This window comes from Parasteatoda tepidariorum, chromosome 4 (assembly GCF_982258835.1).
Source record: "Parasteatoda tepidariorum strain Cologne lab strain chromosome 4, Ptep-v5.0, whole genome shotgun sequence".
In the NCBI taxonomy this organism is placed as follows: domain Eukaryota; kingdom Metazoa; phylum Arthropoda; class Arachnida; order Araneae; family Theridiidae; genus Parasteatoda; species Parasteatoda tepidariorum.
In genome coordinates, this window is record NC_141758.1 from 63,605,777 (window position 1) to 63,625,019 (window position 19,243).

The following is a 19,243-nucleotide window of genomic DNA, read 5'->3' on the forward strand; positions in this document are numbered from 1 at the left end:
TTCACGAAATCAGTACCCTATTTTCATAAAATTATGATTAGATTTTTCTTATCTTCAAACTTAGTTTTTTTTAGTGTTGGACCTTTCACACGAAGTCTGAATCAGCTGTTTCTTTTTTATATTTTTACAAAATCATTGCTCTATTTTCCTGAATTTATGAATAGATTTTTCGCAATATCAGAAAAGCGGACCTTTCACACAAGTGTTCTTATATTTTTTCATACACAAGTGTTCTTATTTTTTTTCAAAATTAGTACCATATTTTCGTAAAATTATGAATAGATTTTTCCCAATTTACCAAAAACCGCTCTTTTCTTATATGAAGTCTGGAATAACCCTTGAAAGCTTACTTGTGTAAGCACGCCATTAGTAGTTTTAAAGAAACAAAAAAGCTTTCTGAAGTATGATTTGTATCATGCACGAAACTATTCTTCTTTCATTGGAAAAATTTACTAATAGTTTTTGAGTGAATTTGAATATGAATAGGAAAAAATATAATTGGTAAATCTAAACTGTCGCTGTATATATGAAATGCATGAACCAACATTAGAAAGGCGAATTTCTTTAGAGTATACAAAAGCTATTTATTTGTAGCAAAAACACTCTATCTTAACTTTGGTAAAATAATAATTATTTACTTTCCGATATCGATTAAAAAAGTTAACTAGACACCTAAATTAACCCACACAAAGAAACCAAAATATTATTCATCACGAAATACCAATAACACTTTTGATTTCAAAAGCAAAGTGCGTATTTAAAGTGAAACGTAGAATGTAGGCGGGAAAGCATTTTGTAGAAGTAAACGTGAAACTTGCGTGAGTTTGTACAGTGTCTAAATTAACTTAGCACTCCACTCCGAGTTTTTTTTTTTTTTTTAGATTAAAGGTTTAATAAGAAATTTCCCAGGGGAAAATGTTGATAAAATCGATAAACAATTGTCTATTAGTATCTAAGTCAAAAAATTTGAAGTATTTTTAATCTATATTTTTGGTTAAATTCTATTTATGTGATGAAGCAGTATTGTGCAGTGCTGCATCTTCTAAAGTCTATTTTTTTAATAGCAAGGTATGTGTTGCGAGCTTAGTTTACGAGAAAATCAACTTTAAATATCGAAATTTCTTTTGTATACTTGATATATATTTATAACTTTAATAATAAAACTTTAATATATATTTTCACAATCCTTGTCCAATAATGAAACAATAAAGTGTACGCATTGAAGGTCACAATTTTATATTGAAGCGAGGAATAAAAAAACGTTAGCAAAATCTGCAAGAGTACGACAATCAAACAGGCTTTGCTTCATACACCTCCTTTTTTCAATAGTGACTTTAAAGATTTGGATAGTTCTCTTTTACTTAATCCTACTATAGTTTATTACTTAAAAATTAATTTACTACCACCTCTAATGTGTATTCTTTTTTTTTTGAGACGAAGATTCTAAAAATAAGTATTAAGAATAGTCACAATCTGTATATTGTGATGTTTTAAGTAGTTTGTATTTGTAATCAGTAGATGCTAGTCATTTTATTAGATAAATATATATCTTGCGAATAAAAATCCATACTGATGGAATCCAGCTATCGAAGTTTCTCTAACTCTGCTACCAATTGAGTTACAATTAGAGTTCTGCTACAATTGAGAGTTTGAAAATTTTGAGTATTGCGCTAGTTATATATTTAAGTGGCAATTCTGCCTGCCAATTCGCATCCTGTTTAATTTTATGAATTTTATAACATCAATGTCCTTAAAAAATTTTGTGTATTCCTTTTCTGTGGCAAATACCTTCTTTTACTCAGTTAAAAATATTTCGCTAGATTTCTCTTTCACAGACGGAAATGTTAGCGTCTTCCTTCTCTGGAAGAATCCGAATTTCTGTTGCAAGAGTCAGGGCTGAGCGTGTAATAGTTTTATACAGTAGTAGTTTAGTATATCTTTATATGTGTGCTTATCTTTTTTAAATTCAAAGGATCTATAGAAAGGACCTAAGGAGCTTCAAATACCTGTTTGTTAATAGTATTCGTTCTTTAACTTCTATTTCTATGTAGTTATCAAAGCTAATTATCATAGAACATATGGGTAACTGAACACTGAAACATTAAGGGTCAAATTACGGTAAAAAGTACAGATACTCCGGGTGCCGTTACCTTTCATAATAAAATTCATTTTCACAGGAACATGTAACGGAACAAAATTCATATTACTACGCTCTACAAATATTGATATACTGTGCATATACATATTGCATATAAAATACTTATTGCATTTACTGATATACCGTAATTTTTCGACTTAATTACCGTAAAATCATTGAATAACTCTAATAAAATAAGTATTACTGAAAAATTACGGAATTATTTTTTCAGTAGAAATGCATTTTGCGGATGATACACTCAAAGTTTCGGTACTTTATACCGTAATTTTTGATCCGAAATTTTTTGCAGTGAAGTTTTGTAACGTTTCAAGTTTATCGGTATTAATTCCAGTGCATGATTACATTATCTTGTCCTTTCACCACACACTTTGTTTATTCTAAATTTATTTTTAGATAAATTTCGTGTCTGAATTCTCGAATTTAATAAGCTACAAATTACATTACAACCATTACTACATTTTATGTAAAGCACAATTTTACATAGTTGTACTTTTATAACAGTAAAGTATGATTGTATTATCTTGTCTTTAGTGGTCATTGTACACTTTGTTTATTCTAAATTCATTTTTAGATAAATTTCGTGTCTGAATTTGTCGAATTCGATGAACTACATTACACTAAAACCACTACTACATTTTATTACATTTTACATATTATTTCAGCACAATTTTACATTGTTGTACTTTTATAACAGTAAAATAAATGAAGTGAGTAAAATAAGATGACAAAAGGTTGGCATAATATTAATATTTACATAATTAATGAAAACAAATTTTCAATGGGGTTTCATGTTTGCATGAATCCAGGTTAGGTAATGCGTCACTCTGGTGTACACTCCTGGGTACCCGGGTTCTGCGCATTTGTAACCCAATGAGACGATACCTACAATAATCCAGCGATCATCCACTGTTTTCAACATTAGAGGTCCTCCAGAATCACCCTGAAATAATAAATAATCATTATATATATATATATATATATATATATATATATATATATATATATATATATATATATATATATATATATATATATATATATATATATATATATATATATATATATATATATATATATATATATATATATATGTAGATAGATATATAATGGACATACTATAGTGATCACGTAGTTTAAACTACATAATAAACAACATTTAATCTACATTACAACTTATATTCAAACTACTTAATAAACTACAGTATAACCTATATTTAAACTGCATATTAAACAACATAATAGCTTGTAGAAAGTTTTTTAATCCTTTTTATGAAAAAAATATTCCCTGCAGAAAATTAATTTTGCTTATCAATGAAAAAACTGGAAGGGAACATAATTTTTTTCATTTTATTTTCGACACAAAAAAAGCATGAAATGGTAAAAAATAGTTTTCTTTAAAAAACATAATAATCCAGTTGAGAAAAGTTTGAATAAAATTTTCGCAGATACCGTTGGGTGAAGTTTGGATCATAAGAAAATAATACATGAGTTATTAAATTAATGAATATTAATGAGAAAATGCATGTCACGCTGTGTATACTGTTGCACATTTAATATATATTTTTTATCATAAACTAGCCTAATACCTGTTCTTCGTATCAATTAAATCAATTAATCAGTTAATCAAAAATCAATTAATCAGTACTGAACAACAATACGATATCATGCGCAAAACTGTAAGGCATATTCCGACACAATTGTAGAACGAGTTAAGTGACATTTGTAGGGTTTCTTAGGGGTTCTGAGTTTTTCTTACCGATTTATAAGATTATGAATTTGCAAAGGAAGGTCCATACATCAATATGTAGTTCTTGTTGACAAAGTAGCTTTTTCTAGTAATGGAATTTTTCAATGTTCTCAGAACTTCAAAAAGTTCCTTGCGCACCAGTTTTTGTTTTATTGTTATTTTTGATTTTTTTTTTAGATGTTCTTCAATGCGTCTTTTTTAATTCTAAATGCATTTGATTAACTCAATATCGTAATTTTGGGGCCGGGATAGCCTGGTTAGCAGGGCCCTGGGCCCATGTCCAATAGGTTGTGGGTTCGATCCCCGTGTAGTAAATGGTGACTGATGCACGTTAAATCCGTCGTGTCACAAGGTCCTCCATGCTCCCATAACAAATCATACCTCTGGGGGTACTGATCCAGAAAGTTCTTTGTCTTCTGGATTGGTTTAAAATTACAAGGCTACGGAGTTGAACATTAGTAGTCGTAAATCCGAAATTGGGTTGGCTGTTCAACGACCGTTATAAAAAAATAATAAATAAATAAAAAAAGGAGTTGCTTCAATAGGGGTATATTTAATCTGACAGAATTGTTTTCGTTTTCATTTTAATCTTAACATAACCAAACCACATTAGTTTTTAGTATGCTTGCGTATTAGTTTTTAGTATGATTTAGTATTTTTATGTAAGACAGTGGTAAGTAGAATAAGTCCCGCCTTCTAATAAATCGGTAATAAAATAGTTCGGAGACCACTTTTTTCTTCTTACCCTGATTATATCACCGATTATCAGGGTAAGAAGAAAAAAGATTAGCTCTGAAAATAGCTCTGAAAATGTCACTTACCTAGTTTTTCATTAAGCTCATCAATTAATAAAGCTAGAATAATTTCTTTTTCTTTTATTTATAATTATTTTTTGCCTTTCTCTGTGACTTTACGTTATTATACTAAGCAAAATATGGTTTTTGTAGTCCATCCTATCAGAATAGAGATTAACTGCACTTAGGCATCACTTGCGTAAGACATTTATTGCAACAGAATGGGTATAAAAACTGATTAGTATTGGTGCAGTTTTAATAATCACCAAATATACCAGTATAATACTTAATAGCTATATTGGTATATTTGGCGCTCATTGCAAAACCTTTCATCATTTTGAGTTTTGTCGAAATTTTAAGAAGAAATAGAATGCTTAGAAGACCTTGATAGGGACTTTGGAGCAAGACGCTTTCTCTACCTTACTTGTATTTACTATTTAAAATACTTATAAGTAGGGGAGGAAAAAGCTTTTAATTCTAATTCATTAAAATATCAATAAAGTATCTTTGCTGCCACTGGAAAAATATTTTCTGAAATTACGGAAAACCCGTTGTAGAATTCTTATTAAAACTGCACCATCGTAATGAAATGCATTTCCCATTAACCTTTTCTCCACTAACTTGGCTTTTCAGCACGTGTCTTTTTTTTCTTCTTTAATTTCAATTAATATATATTACCAATACTAACTAAGCATTGATATCAATAATATGGCGAATAATAATACCCCCAAAATGAATAAGCATCTTTTTTCCATTAGCTTAGCTTTTCAGTAAGTTTTTTTTTATTACTTCAATTTAACAACATTAATTAAGCATTATTGTCACCAATAATAGTGGGGTAATTTCTTACTGCTCTTCTTAATGAATAAGTACCTTTACTCCATCAATTTTGTTTAGCTTATTTCAGTATGCATACATTACCTAAATTAATTAAGAATCATTGGCGATAATGATAGTATGGCTAATTTTTCCGTTTCACCTAAGCGAATCAGTACCACTTTTTTCATTAATCTTGCTTTAAAAAATCATTATTGATTTTTATCATTTTAATTACCGTTGGTTTTAAACTATTTACTTTTGGAGAAACACACTTTAAAATAGTTACTATAATGAAAAGAATTATATATGATTATATATAAATAAGCATATGGTATCAGATTTTGAAATATTAATTTGGAGATGTAACCCATGAATGCTACCACGTTAATGTTGTTCATCGAATATATCTGACATAGCGAGTAAAAAAAAATTAAATATTAAAATATGTCTAATAATATTTCTTAAAATCATAAAATCAAATAGATCTCTCTCTCTTCTCTCTCTTATATAAGATATATATATATAGATATATATAGATATAGATACACGTAAGATCTGTTTTTTTTTTTTTTTTTTTTGTCTTTTTTTTTTTTGGCTGACGAAATTTAGAGGTGTTTCTAAGGATTGTTTTTCAACTATCTCCTTCGTTAAATCCAGCAATCCAACCGGTTTTGAAGCTTCCAGTTCCACTTTCCTCACTAGTGATTCAGTAAATTTCGAAAACGTTTTCTTCTTACCCACTTTAACTTTAAATTTCGAGCCCTACTGAGTGTATTTAACTTCCTTCTTGACAAAGATTCGAAATATATATATATAATTAGGAAGTTTTTACGGACAATGAAGACCATGTATTAACAGGGTGAGGAACACTATGTATGTAAGTTGCAGTAACTAAAGCTATATATAAAAAATTATAGACTAAAATTAATAAGATGGTAAATATATTTATTCATTCATTTTACTTTTAGCCCTTTGACGCAGAATTAAAAGTATTTTTCATACCTCTTACATTATTTTTCGTTAATTTAGGTCATTTTCAATTAGGTCCATGTTTTATTTTGCAATTTATTAATTTATTGTTATTAAATATAGCATAAAACACCGATGTCTTTCACTGCGTTAAAGGTATAATATTCCAAACAATAATTTTACAAGTTTGCACTTATTTGCAGTTACTATTTAGATCTAATAGAAAGCATTATATTTATTATTGAAATTTCTTTAATTTATAAAATTAATCATTAATAAATTTTTCAAACTGAATGAAAAATTTCTTTTTCAAAATTTATATTTTTCTTCAGATATAATTCCGTTAATCTATCAAATTTTTTTTAGTAATTATTAGACTCTTTTTTAAATGTAAAAAATACCAAAATATATTTTTGCATGTAATCGTCAAAGAGTTAAAAAATAGGCAATATCGCGTTCTACTAAAGGCTGGGAAAAAATCAGAATTAATTTGAGGTATATCATGCACTTTATTTATATTTCAGAAAATAATGGCTATCATATGAATTCTTCTTAAGCAAGTTAAAATGATGCTTTTGAAAAATTCGGTGAATGAGAAATTTGCAAAGCTGTACCAAAATCAAAAAATGAAGAATTTGTAGAATAGCGTGTCTAATCTCAATAGGGTGCATTTTTACTGATTAATGTTTTCAAAAGGAGTTTCTCCAAAGAAGAAAAAGTCGATAACAAAAACCTATTCTAACGATTTTCACCCGAACAAATCAATTTGAAGTACAAAGCATTTTGATTAAATATTCTATTGGAACTGTGTCCTAACGGTACATTGTGTCTAAGGGTTCAAGAGAAAACTGAAAAACTATTTTTGGTAAAGTAAATATATTTAAATCGTGGCTTTAACTGAAAGTTTTACAAAAATAAAGGGAAATTACTTAAATTTAATGGCAATTTATCCTTATTCTTCTTTATTTTTTAGGTAAATCTGCTTATGAAACACATGCAAGTTAATGTGATTTCAGAATATTTAGTTATGGATATATATCTATAATAGCTGCTAAACCCTTACATTAACATCTTCTAAATGTTATGCTTTTAAAAATAATAAAATACATTCCATTACAAAAAAATCGACGCACCAAGAAGGAGTTGTCCCATTGAAAAGAAAATTGGTGGATAGTCAGACAATGTACAGAATAGTAAATGATTAAAATATCACAACAATTGAATAATTTATTGTAGAGTTACAGTAACAAGTTCAATAAGGTGTTGATCCGCCTCTAGCCTGGATACAAGCTGCCACACGGCGTGCCATAGACCGATAGAGCTCCCGGTTGGTCTCTTGCGGTATTTCCTGCCAAATTCGATCCAATTGTCGAACTAGGTCATCAACATTCCGTGCCAGATGCAATCGCCTTCCCATCATATCCCAGACATGCTCGATGGGAGAGAGATCTGGTGATCTGGCAGGCTAAGGAAGAGTTTGACAAGCTTGCAGACAGTTCATGGCAACACGTGCCGAATGTGGTCTGGCATTGCCCTGCTGAAAACCCCGCCCAGGGCGCTGCAGAAGGAACGGTAGTAAAACAGGTCTTAGGATGTCGTCGACGTACCGCTGTGCAGTAAGTGTACCTCTAATGACGACCAAAGGGGTCCGGCTGTCAAAGGAAATGGCACCCCAGTCCATAATGCCTTGCTGAGGGCCGGTGTGGCTCGCAATAGTGAAGGCAAGATCTACCCTCTGCCCTGTGCGTCTCCAAACACGTCTTCGATGATCGTCAGGACACAGTTGGAAGCGGGATTCGTCGCTAAAGACTATACGTCCCCAGTCGGCATCATTCCAGTCATATCTGTTCAAAACATTCATGCATACGAAATTTCAAAGCAATCGGATGATTGCTTCTTGGTGCGTCGATTTATTTGTTATAGAGTGTATAAAAAGATTGTAGTACAACAAAGATTTAATTAAAATTGGATGACAAATTTCAAAAACACTTTTTATTTAAATAAATAATATAGACATTGAATCTAATGATAAAATTCACATATTTGAATTTCATTTACCGAAAATTTATTTTATAACATCGACATTATTTTCTTACTCTAACGTTACGTATACGAGAAAACTTAAATTTTTCTTATTTTGTAGAACCAAGCAATAAGTTAATACAGTTTTTGATGAAAAAAAGTTCACTTTTTAGATGCTTCAATAGAATGCTTAAATCATAATAGTATTTTTACTTCATAGTTAGCGCTGAAGTTTATCATGTAAATACTTTTTATTTTAAAGATCATCTTTCTTGATCTTATATGATAAATATACGTTAAGCTGAAATTTTTTTAACCCTTTTAAACATACAAAATTGAGACTTATTTATAATGTATTGAATGAAAATACAGTAATTGAAATTAATGTAATAAAATTGAACGCGACGAATGTGTCTAACCTTAATATTCGTATACTCTACTAAATATGACAAAAAAGAATCATAATTCAAAAAAACAGTAAATCCGTCTAGAATGAATCTAAGGTGGCAAAGTTAAGTGTAGGTTTTGTCCAATCACCGTAACACGACAATTGACCTTTGAAAAATTCATTTCGAAGGAACTTTATTGTGCTGAAAAGTTCTGATTGGGTGGAAGTTTTCCCTTCATTTTCAAAAAATTCCACGCAATTTATTTATACGTAACCCATATTTCAATCAATCTCTCCCCTCCTTCAATCATCTTCTTACGGTGGATGGATGTTCTGTCGGTGTATTTAAAGAACATTCCCTTGCCAGTTTTCTGGAACACGATCAACGACTAAGATTACGACGTTAAGTGTATCCTTGTTTTCTGTACGCCTGTCATACTACTTTTCCATGACTTTTCTAAAACATTGGGTTGCTATACAATTCTAAATCCTCGTGACTTCATCTACCACCCTTATATATATATATATATATATATATATATATATATATATATATATATATATATATATATATATATATATATATATATATATATATATATATATATATATATATACACAACCACATTGAAGGTTTGAGTGACATGATTCTTAACTAAGATCAATGTTAACCACTAACCAAGCAGGCGTCTTTTCCACCTTCTCTTAACCCAGCGCAGATGACATGGTCACTTCCCCTAGCTAGAAAAGCAGCTCCTCTGACCCTCGAATATGCAGCAAAACATTCGTCACCGGACACGATTGGTATTGTTACGTGTTGTAAAGCTCTGGAGCTACCAGTACCTAAAAAACAAAAATGTATTGGTTCAGGAAAAAATGTAAAAATATAGGTTTAAGTAAAGAAGGAGAAAATCAAATAAGTACAAATAGGTAAGGAGAAAATCAAATAGGTAAAAATAGGTAAGAAGAAAATCAAATAGGTAAAAATAGGTAAGAAGAAAATCATATTTATAACTAAATTACAGGATTGTATGACAACAGATAGTGATAACAAATAATGGGTAAACGGAAATAAGGGTTAACGATTTCTGAATGAGTAATTTTAGAGAAAATATTCGTAAAGGTTTAAATGAAGAAGAAAATTAATTTTCTATATTTCCAAAACGGCATACGTTAATTACTATTACTATATTTAATTAAGGGAATGCTGTTTTAAAACATCATGTAAAGTAAGCAAAAATGTGCCGCAATGGCTAAATGGTTTAGTCATTGTGAAGTAATGGTTCTCTGTTAACTCAAATGGTTCTGTCATTGTGAAGGATTCAGGTTTGATTACCAGTGTCTTGGGTCACACTCAGCTTCAGATCGATGGATACCAGTTTGTCTGTGAAATAAAGGCGATCAACGCGTGATGCTGACCCCATTGTCACCATTATACCGTTGGTTAAAGAATTTAAAGAATTAAAGACTTAATTTATATGACCCTCCTGGTTATCAACGGGCTGTAGTGAGAATACTTTTCTTTTCATGTATCGAAATATTTTTCATGCTACGCGAATCAGAGTAGGCCTCGCATTTAAATGCCGAACAAAATATTTACTATTTTGAGTAAGTCAAGTGAATCAGTAGATAATGTTTTCTCTATAAAATGCTGAAAATCATTGTAAGCGATTGAAAATGTTTAGAATTATTTTGAGAGCATCGGTTATAGGTTTTCAAAAAAAATTTGAAAGGAAGGAAACGGGGGACATTTCTTAAAATGAAGGGGAAATAGTTCTTAATGTAATACTTCATTACACTACATTTGTTGATGCATGATTAATATTTAGCTTCATTTTTAAAGAAAATATTTTTCTACTTTAATGACCCGTTATTTCAAGAAATATTCAAAAATTGAAATTTGTTTTTTGAAATTTTATCATCAATATTTACTGTACATGCATATTTCAGGACAACTAATTTGAAGTTTAATGTTTTTCAAACTAGTTTCTATTTTTTAATTTAAAAAAAATTATGTTTTATATAGTGGTAGGTAAAAATCGCAAGAGTTTAACCACATCTAATTTCTCGAAATCTTAGTTCCAAACTGTATAAAACTATATAGAATTTAAAATTTATGCCAATTTCTTCAAATGTTTCTATCATTTTTTTAAAATTTAACATTGATAAGATATGGTAAATGTGTATGAGAAACCACACAGAATAAAACATTTATGCAATTTTTTTAAGCGTTTCTATTAATTTTCCAAATTTAACATCGACAGGATACAGAAGTTCATATTGTATTAAGTTTTCAGCTCTGGAAAGAATAAAAATAATTCATTCGAAATGCTATAACACCATCCTGCTACTGTTGTCATTCAATGAACAAAATCATAGATTTTATATCTGCTTTTTTTATTATCGATTTTTCCTATTTAGCATTGTCAGGATACAAAATTTAATATTCTGTTACATTTTTCAAAATAGAAAGAATGCAAATAGTTTATACGGATTGCTGTGTCGCCCCATCCTGCCACTGTTGCCATTCGATGAACAAAATAATACGACATCATATCTGTTTTGTTTTTATCAATGTTTCAAACTTAACATAGCAGGATACAAAATTTATATTCTATTACGTTTTTCAAAGTAGAAAGAATAAAAATAGTTTATACGTAATGCTTTGTCGCCCTATCCTGCCACTGTTGCCATTCGATCAACGAAATCATACGACATCATATCTGTTTTGTTTTTATCAGTTCTTTATATTTAACATTGGCAGGATGCAAAATTTATATTCTGTTATGTTTTTTGATATAGAAAGAATAAAAAATAGTTCATACGGAATGTTGTGTCTCCCCATCCTGCCACTGTTGCTATTCGATCGACAAAATCCTCCGAGATCATGTCCGGTGTTGGCAAACAAATCGGAGCAATCTTGTCAGTGATGTAAACCTCACTAGCGATCTTGACCAGAGCAATATCGTTGAAGAAATCTGATCCACTGTGGTTATGATGAATCACCAGATCTGAAACAGTATATTCTTCACCACTGTCCAAAAAATGTGATCCAAGACGTATCACGAAAGAAGAAGCTGGTCTGGAAAAGTTCATTAATTATTTTATTCATTAAATTTATTAAACCAAAATTATTTTTATTCACTTCATTTTAAAACGAAAAAAATTATTTTAATTTATTGAATTAAAAAAGGTTAAAGCCATATTTTCTACTAAATTTTGGACATCACTTATATTATATTCACTTATATTATATTGATTTGCCCTATATAATTTATATAAGGTGCTAAAGTAAAATTGAAGAATTTTTTCTAATGCTTTTACACGATTACTTTTTGGTGCCGATAAGATTATTTAAAAAAACTGTTTTTTTTTGTTGATAAAATGCGTTAATTGAAAAAAAAAAAAAAACAATCACGACAGTTGTTTGTTATTTGTAAATTTGCTTTTAGTGAATGCACGGAGAAAAAATGCTGGTAAAATTACCATATTAGATGGTAATTTTACTTTGGTATAAAAAAACATAATTCTGGATAATAAGACCAAAATTTACGATATTTAAACCATTCATTTGGTAATTTTTACATTCATATGATAACGGTTTACTGGAAATTCTGGTTTTCAAAATTATAGTTCTTGCTACCCTACATTTAGTAAAGTACATTTAACAGAATAAATTTTTTTAATACCATGTTCTTACTTATCATTATAAAATTAACAAACTATAAAACCAAATTTTATTGATAATTTTTCAAAACCATTGCCTTAGCATTTCAGTAAAAATTACTGAGATTTTTGGTGTTCCTAAATAGCTAGAAATGAAGTGAATTTTACCATATTCTGGTAATTTTGACCATACTTTTTTCTCAGGGTGCTGAAACCCGAGAAATCTCCTTCTCATTTTCTTAAAAGAGTGCTAAAATGAGTTTTAAAATATATTGCACAAATGTGTAGGGACATATTTTTTAAGGAAACACAAATTTTTTAATAATCGAACTTTTTAAAAATTAGTATAGTATTTCAGGCTATTTAGCAACAATAGCTTGTGAAGTTAGTAAAATTTAAAAAAGTCAATTTTAAATATTTCCTGCAGAAGATAAAATTATTTATTGCTTAAATTTTGTTTCATTTTTATCATGGTGTTGAAAATTTTAGCGCTCGTTTTTGATCAAATGATTTATTCTCTTGAATCAAACGGATTTGATAAAACCAAAAAAGGAAAATTTATGTAAGTCTGCTTTAGAAATACACCTATTTTTAGGGGTAGGATACATCTATTCTTAGAAAAATAAAGGCTTCGTACGTATTATTCTAAATATTTACTAAAAAAAATATTTTGATACTTTTTCGGAAAAATGCACGGTGTTTTGTAATTACGGTTCTCAATATAATTTTTTAGAATCCTTGTCAAAAATATAAATACTAGCGGATGCATATACACTGGTTATCATAAATTAAGGAAAATTCACAAAAATCGCGATAACTCAAGAAATTACACATGGAATTTTATGAAACTTACCCACAATATACAACACATAGTAAGGTATTAAACAACATAAAAAGAAATTATCAGACATTAATAGTAGTATAGAAATTAGCACATGTATAAAATAAACAAATTGGAAGTATCGGTTTGCAATAGAAAAAGTACCTTTAATATGGAATATGATTGCCTCTAGAAGCAATACAGCACAAACAGCGATGTGTGATGCTTTCAATTATGCGGTCTATCAGTTCAATAGGAAGTGAGAGCCATTGCTCTTGTAAAGCAGTTGCAAGCGTGGCAAGGGTCTGAGGGGGCGGATTGATGGCAGATACACGCCTCCCTAGAGCATCCCAAACGTGCTCGATAGGATTCAAGTCCGGGGATCGAGCTGGCCACTCCATGCGAGTAATTGTTTCCTGTTGAAGATAATCATCAACAATGCGAGCTCTGTGTGGTCTTGCATTATCGTCCTGTAACAGGAAGCAATCACCAATTGCCCCGGCATATGGGCGCACATAAGCATCAAGGATGTTGTCTCGATAAACCTGAGCATTCACGGTTCCCCTTGGAAAGACATGGAGGTATGTGCGCCCTCCTAAGGATATGCCTCCCCAAACACAGACACTGCCTCTTCCGTATGCATCTCTTTCACGGATGTTTGATGGATGATAACGGGTCCCAGGTTCTCTCCATATCAAATAACGTCTACTGTCACTTTCTAGACTAAACCTGGACTCATCCGTAAAGAGAACAGGCCTCCATTGATCTGACGTCCAGTGGACATGTTGTCGGGCCCACTGCAAACGGTCTCTCCTATGGCGTGATGTGAGCGGCACGCAAATGGCTGGTCGTCTCGCATACAGACCACCTTCGTGGAGCCTTCTGCGCACAGTTGACGTTGACACCAACCTTCCGGTGGCTGCAGCAAGAGAGGATCTAAGATGTGTCGGAGTAGCGGTTCTATTCCTGCGTGCACTTAATGTCAAATATCGGTCATCGGCACTGGTCGTAACAGTTGGCCGTCCTTGACTGAACCTCCTAGATGCCGAATCTGTGGTTTGAAATTGCCTCCAAAGTCTATGAACCACAGATGGACTCACATTTAGCCATCTGGCCACTTCTGATTGACTCTGCCCTGCCTCTAGTCTCCCGATGGCTCTCCATCGTAGTTCTTCAGGCAAATGATGCCTAGAGGTCATTATTACGAATTGGCTATCTCAGATTTTCAATGTCGCAATCACAGTAAAATTTGTGTGCTTTCTCTCAAACTTGGACTTTTATGCTCCAGGCAGATGACGTAAGCCGAGTGCAGCGCCACTAATTTGCATATTGCAATTTTACTCAGCTACTCTTAGTGGACAACATATGCAAATTTTGCACGGTTTGGCTTACTTTTGAAAGAGTTATCGCTATTTTTGTGATTTTTCCTTAATTTATGATAACCAGTGTAGATAGGAAAAAACGAAACTGCTCTCGAAATCACTAGTAAGGAGGGAGAAAAGAAATTTGTTGAAACTAGTTTAATTGCCTAATGAAACTAGGATGTATAGGATTACACTCGGATTCCAATAATCACCTTTCAACTCTTCTATATTTACTCTTACTATTAAGCAAGTTATTAATATTTTTAGCCATGTCTTTATTAATAGAAGTTGACTGGACTTCTATAACATTTTTTGTTCGCTTAAATGTATAATATAATATATGTATATATATGTATTATATATATACATATGCATATATATATATATATACATATATATATAAATACTTCGCAAGATACTTGATTAGACGGTTTTATGGTTGAATTTAAAAGAAAACATGGTTCAGTTTAACTCTTTACAGATATTACTTTAATTATGGTATAAACTGCAACTTTAACCCCTTAGGGACGGGTGATTCAAAAACGCATTCGTACAAAATCAGAATCAAGTTGTAATTAAATAAAAAACGGTAACTTAAATGTATTCGTTGCTAATTTGACAAACTTACTTTGCTTTTACTTTAATTATTGTTAGTTTAATCATATATATAATCAATGTTAATTCAAAGTACAACTAAATAGTTTTATCTTGAACAAAGTAATGGTGAATTAAATAAATCAAACATTATAACTCCGCCCACAAATGAACTGCTAAAGAAATACTTTGATTACCAGTTTTATCTTTTTACCTTGATTGATACGGTTTTATGCTGGCACGTATTTGTGACAGTCGGCGCGAAAGGGTTAAGGTCTAATCTTGGAATTTTCCTGACAATGTAGCAAAACGTCCAATGACTAAAAAGTTGAATACTTTAGGAATGTATGTCAAGTATCACTTATTGATTTAAATAAAAAGTAAAATAAAAAGTGTTAAAATAAACTATAGATAAATACCATATGTATAGGGGCATTTTTCAAAGATATAAGTAATTTTATACACAATTATATATTGTAATGAAAATAATAATTTTTAGAAATTTATCAACAATAGAATTTTTTTTTTTTGCATACGATGAGGGATAGCTCATTTAAAATCGTCCTCAAGAATAATAAATGTCAAACCAAATCTATATTCCTTAGAATATTTCATATCAATGCTTTTATAGCAAAAAACTTTAACCCATCAATCTTAATTTTATTATTAAAGGAAAGCAACAATTATACGAATAACGAACAGTACTCCGACTATGATAAAAACGGAAGCAGTGACATGTTAGCTATTCATATGTCACTTCAAAACGGACAGTTTACTTTAACAGATGGTACATGAATACATGGCTGACCTATAGACTAAATGATTCATATTTTGTATCACAAAGGGACAATAAATTGTTAATGGAGCGAGGCAGGAGCAAATGAACCAACAGGATGTAGATTTCTTTTCAGAAAGAGAAGTTTGGATATTTATTTACTAAACAATTAATCCTAGCTGAGAGGGATAGCTTTTTGAAACAAGTTTATTAAACAGTTTGTATGAAACAAATGACAAATTTACATGCATTTAAAAAAAAATTATATGGTGCGCATTTCATCCATTTCCTGTTAAAACTAATGGGATATTGAACAAAGAATTTTATCTTTGCACTCTACTATATTACAAGGCATTTTATGGTTTGAATTCTTTAAAAAAACAGAAACTTTTCTTAACATGCAAGTTTGAAGAAAACAATTAAAAATTTTTTAAAATTTTTTCTCCCAAAGTCTGGTAAATTTTATCAAAGTGCGAGAAATTTCTACGAGATAGGTAAATAAATGAGTTAACTGTAATAGTATCTACTTCAAGAGACGCTTTTTTTCCTAAAGTTTTCTCCTAAAACCACTTCTCAATGGAACAAACTTTTGAAATTTATTGATAAAAAATTGATAAAATATTGTTTAGATGTTTTATAGAACAATAATTCATAAAAATATTGTTCGAAAATCGTTTTATTCAAATATAATGAAATACATTTTTCAATAAAAAAAGAAAATAAATAAACTTTTTTTGGCCCCTCAAAGCATAAAACTAACCCCTTAACAAAATAAAATAATTAAATTAATTTAAGAAGTAGATTTAAAAAAAATCTTGATGAAGCATTGCAGTCAAACATACCAGGGCTGAAAGACTATATATATATTATATATATATATATATATATCAAGACAGAAGTAAGCAAAAACTGGTAAGAAAAAAAAAGTAATTTCATTATAGCTTGATTTAGGGAAGATTAAAATAACTATGACACGCAAAATTTTATTTTAACAGTTACTGATTAAAATATGACTTTTTTTCTTTACCCGAGAAAATCAAACAGTGAAGAATAGTTTATAATTCAGAATAATGAGAAATTATTTTAGATCTCACGAATACCAGCTATAAATGAAAATGGTTTTTACAACCAATTTTTTTTCGCCTTACTTTCACCTTAATTAATACAATCATCATTCAATTCTGTACTAAGTATTTGTGCTTAGTTGTGAATAGTTAATTTTCATATCAGTTGTTGTGAATATCTGATTCCTGTATGTAGTCCCTAGGACAATTTAAATTTAATGAATGCTTAAAAGTGCACGTGTGCTGTCATTTTCGACGCGTGTTTGTCATGCCAAAAAATTTTTTAAGTCAGTTTTTATTATAATTAATAGGTTTAAAAAAAGGAAATATGTGTTATACTTACAGAACTACGTAGTTATTGACAAAACAGTGCGCCGCCGTCAAAACGTACTTGCTGTTAATGAGTGATCCACCACAAAGAAACGTTTTAGGCCTCGAACCTTGATGCCGTCGAAAAATTGATGTCTGAAAAAATAGATTCAAATGTGAAACAAAAATGAGAATTTGAAAATATTAGTGGTCAAAATATTGCAACCAGAATCTCGAATAAAAAAAAATTTCTTGAAGGAAACGCGTCTCTAATAGTTTTATATAAAAACATAATCTTTAAGAAAATAAAAAATGTCAAGTATATAAACTATTTTGCCTGATTTTCAAAAAAAATCTCAAATTAATAAAGAAATAAGGACATTTAAAATATAAATTTGTAATTCATACATAAAAAAAAATATAAATTCAATTCTAGGAGATTTCAAAAATTTTTTTTTCATCAATAATATGTACAAATGGTTTTTATGTTGGAAAACAAATCATGATAATAATTTCTTTCTAAAAGAAATATTCTGAATTAAAGTAACAAAAAATTGCGAAAAAAGTAAAATTTGCTGAAAAAAACATATTTTCTAAAAAATAAAAAATTCAAATAAAAATTATAAAACAAAAATTTCCGAAAATAATTTTAGCTTAATTGATGGTTGAAATGATTTTTGATTGGTAATTAAATATGTAATTCTTTTGCAATTTGACTTTTAGATCAAGTAATCCAAATATATAATAAATAACTTAATCCTAAAAGCAAGAAAAAAGTTGTCGAGTATGTCTGATAATTAAAGTTTTGAAATTATTTTTTAATAATATTTGTTTTTACATTTTTTGTTAATTTAACAAAGAAGGTGAAGAAGCTGATAACCAGTTATTCACGGAATGTACTAAGTGTTTATAATTTGAAAAAATTATTTCATAATGAGCAACAAAATCATTATATCCGAACATAAAATATGTTTAAAATAGGGGTTTAAACCCCTATTCATTACACTAGCTTACCCTCCGAAACTGCTCACGCGTTTCTTTCGAATTGCTTAGCAATTCGAGCTCGCTTCTCTTCTCTTGTTAGATATTTATGTATTTCGTTCTAGTTTTGTACTCTGATTCTCAAATTACATTGAAATCCAAAAAATTTGTAGCATTACAGCCTGTGAAACTTTTGATTTGCACGCATTTTACTCATTTTATATAACAGTTCTGGTAAAATTATAAGGCTGTAATGGTAATGACATTTCTGGTAAAAAAAAACAACAATCCTGCTTAATAATATATATATATAATACATGTATATATATATAATACATGTATATATAATACATGTATATATAATACATGTATATATAATACATGTATATATAATACATGTATATATAATACATGTATCTAATACATGTTAATTTCATTAAATTCATTACCGAAGCGCTTCACTAAAAATTACCTAGCTTTTTAATGTTCCCATAGAGCCAGAAGCACGGTAAATTGTACCATATTCTGGTAGTTTTGACCATAATTTTTTTTTCTCAGAAAAGATTACGATTTGATTTAAATGCATCTCAGTGCCCCGTGAAAATTAAATTTGAAAAAATTATTCATAAATTTTCTCCATATACCCAATTATAGATTACAATGTTTGGAGATACAGCAGTTTTACGTCTTTTATGCTAAGACAGATTCGTAAAATGTCTAAAAACCAATGGAAATGGTAAGAAAATAAAGAGAAAATAAATAAAAGAATAGCT

General features: G+C 29.8%; 1 protein-coding gene across 2 annotated transcripts in view; it reads right to left on the reverse strand.

Moving 5' to 3' along the window:
- Positions 1-2,776: 2,776 nt before the first annotated feature.
- Positions 2,777-19,243, reverse strand: part of LOC107451130 (uncharacterized) — a 38,412-nt gene continuing 21,945 nt past the window's right edge. For both annotated transcript variants that reach the window (XM_016067130.3, XM_016067131.3), the window contains 4 exons: positions 17,524-17,645; positions 11,723-11,979; positions 9,577-9,740; positions 2,777-3,098 (listed from right to left, as the gene is read on the reverse strand). In XM_016067130.3, coding sequence (XP_015922616.1) covers positions 2,934-3,098; positions 9,577-9,740; positions 11,723-11,979; positions 17,524-17,645 — 708 coding nt within the window. In that variant the 3' untranslated portion in view covers positions 2,777-2,933. The remainder of the gene's footprint in view (positions 3,099-9,576; positions 9,741-11,722; positions 11,980-17,523; positions 17,646-19,243) is intronic.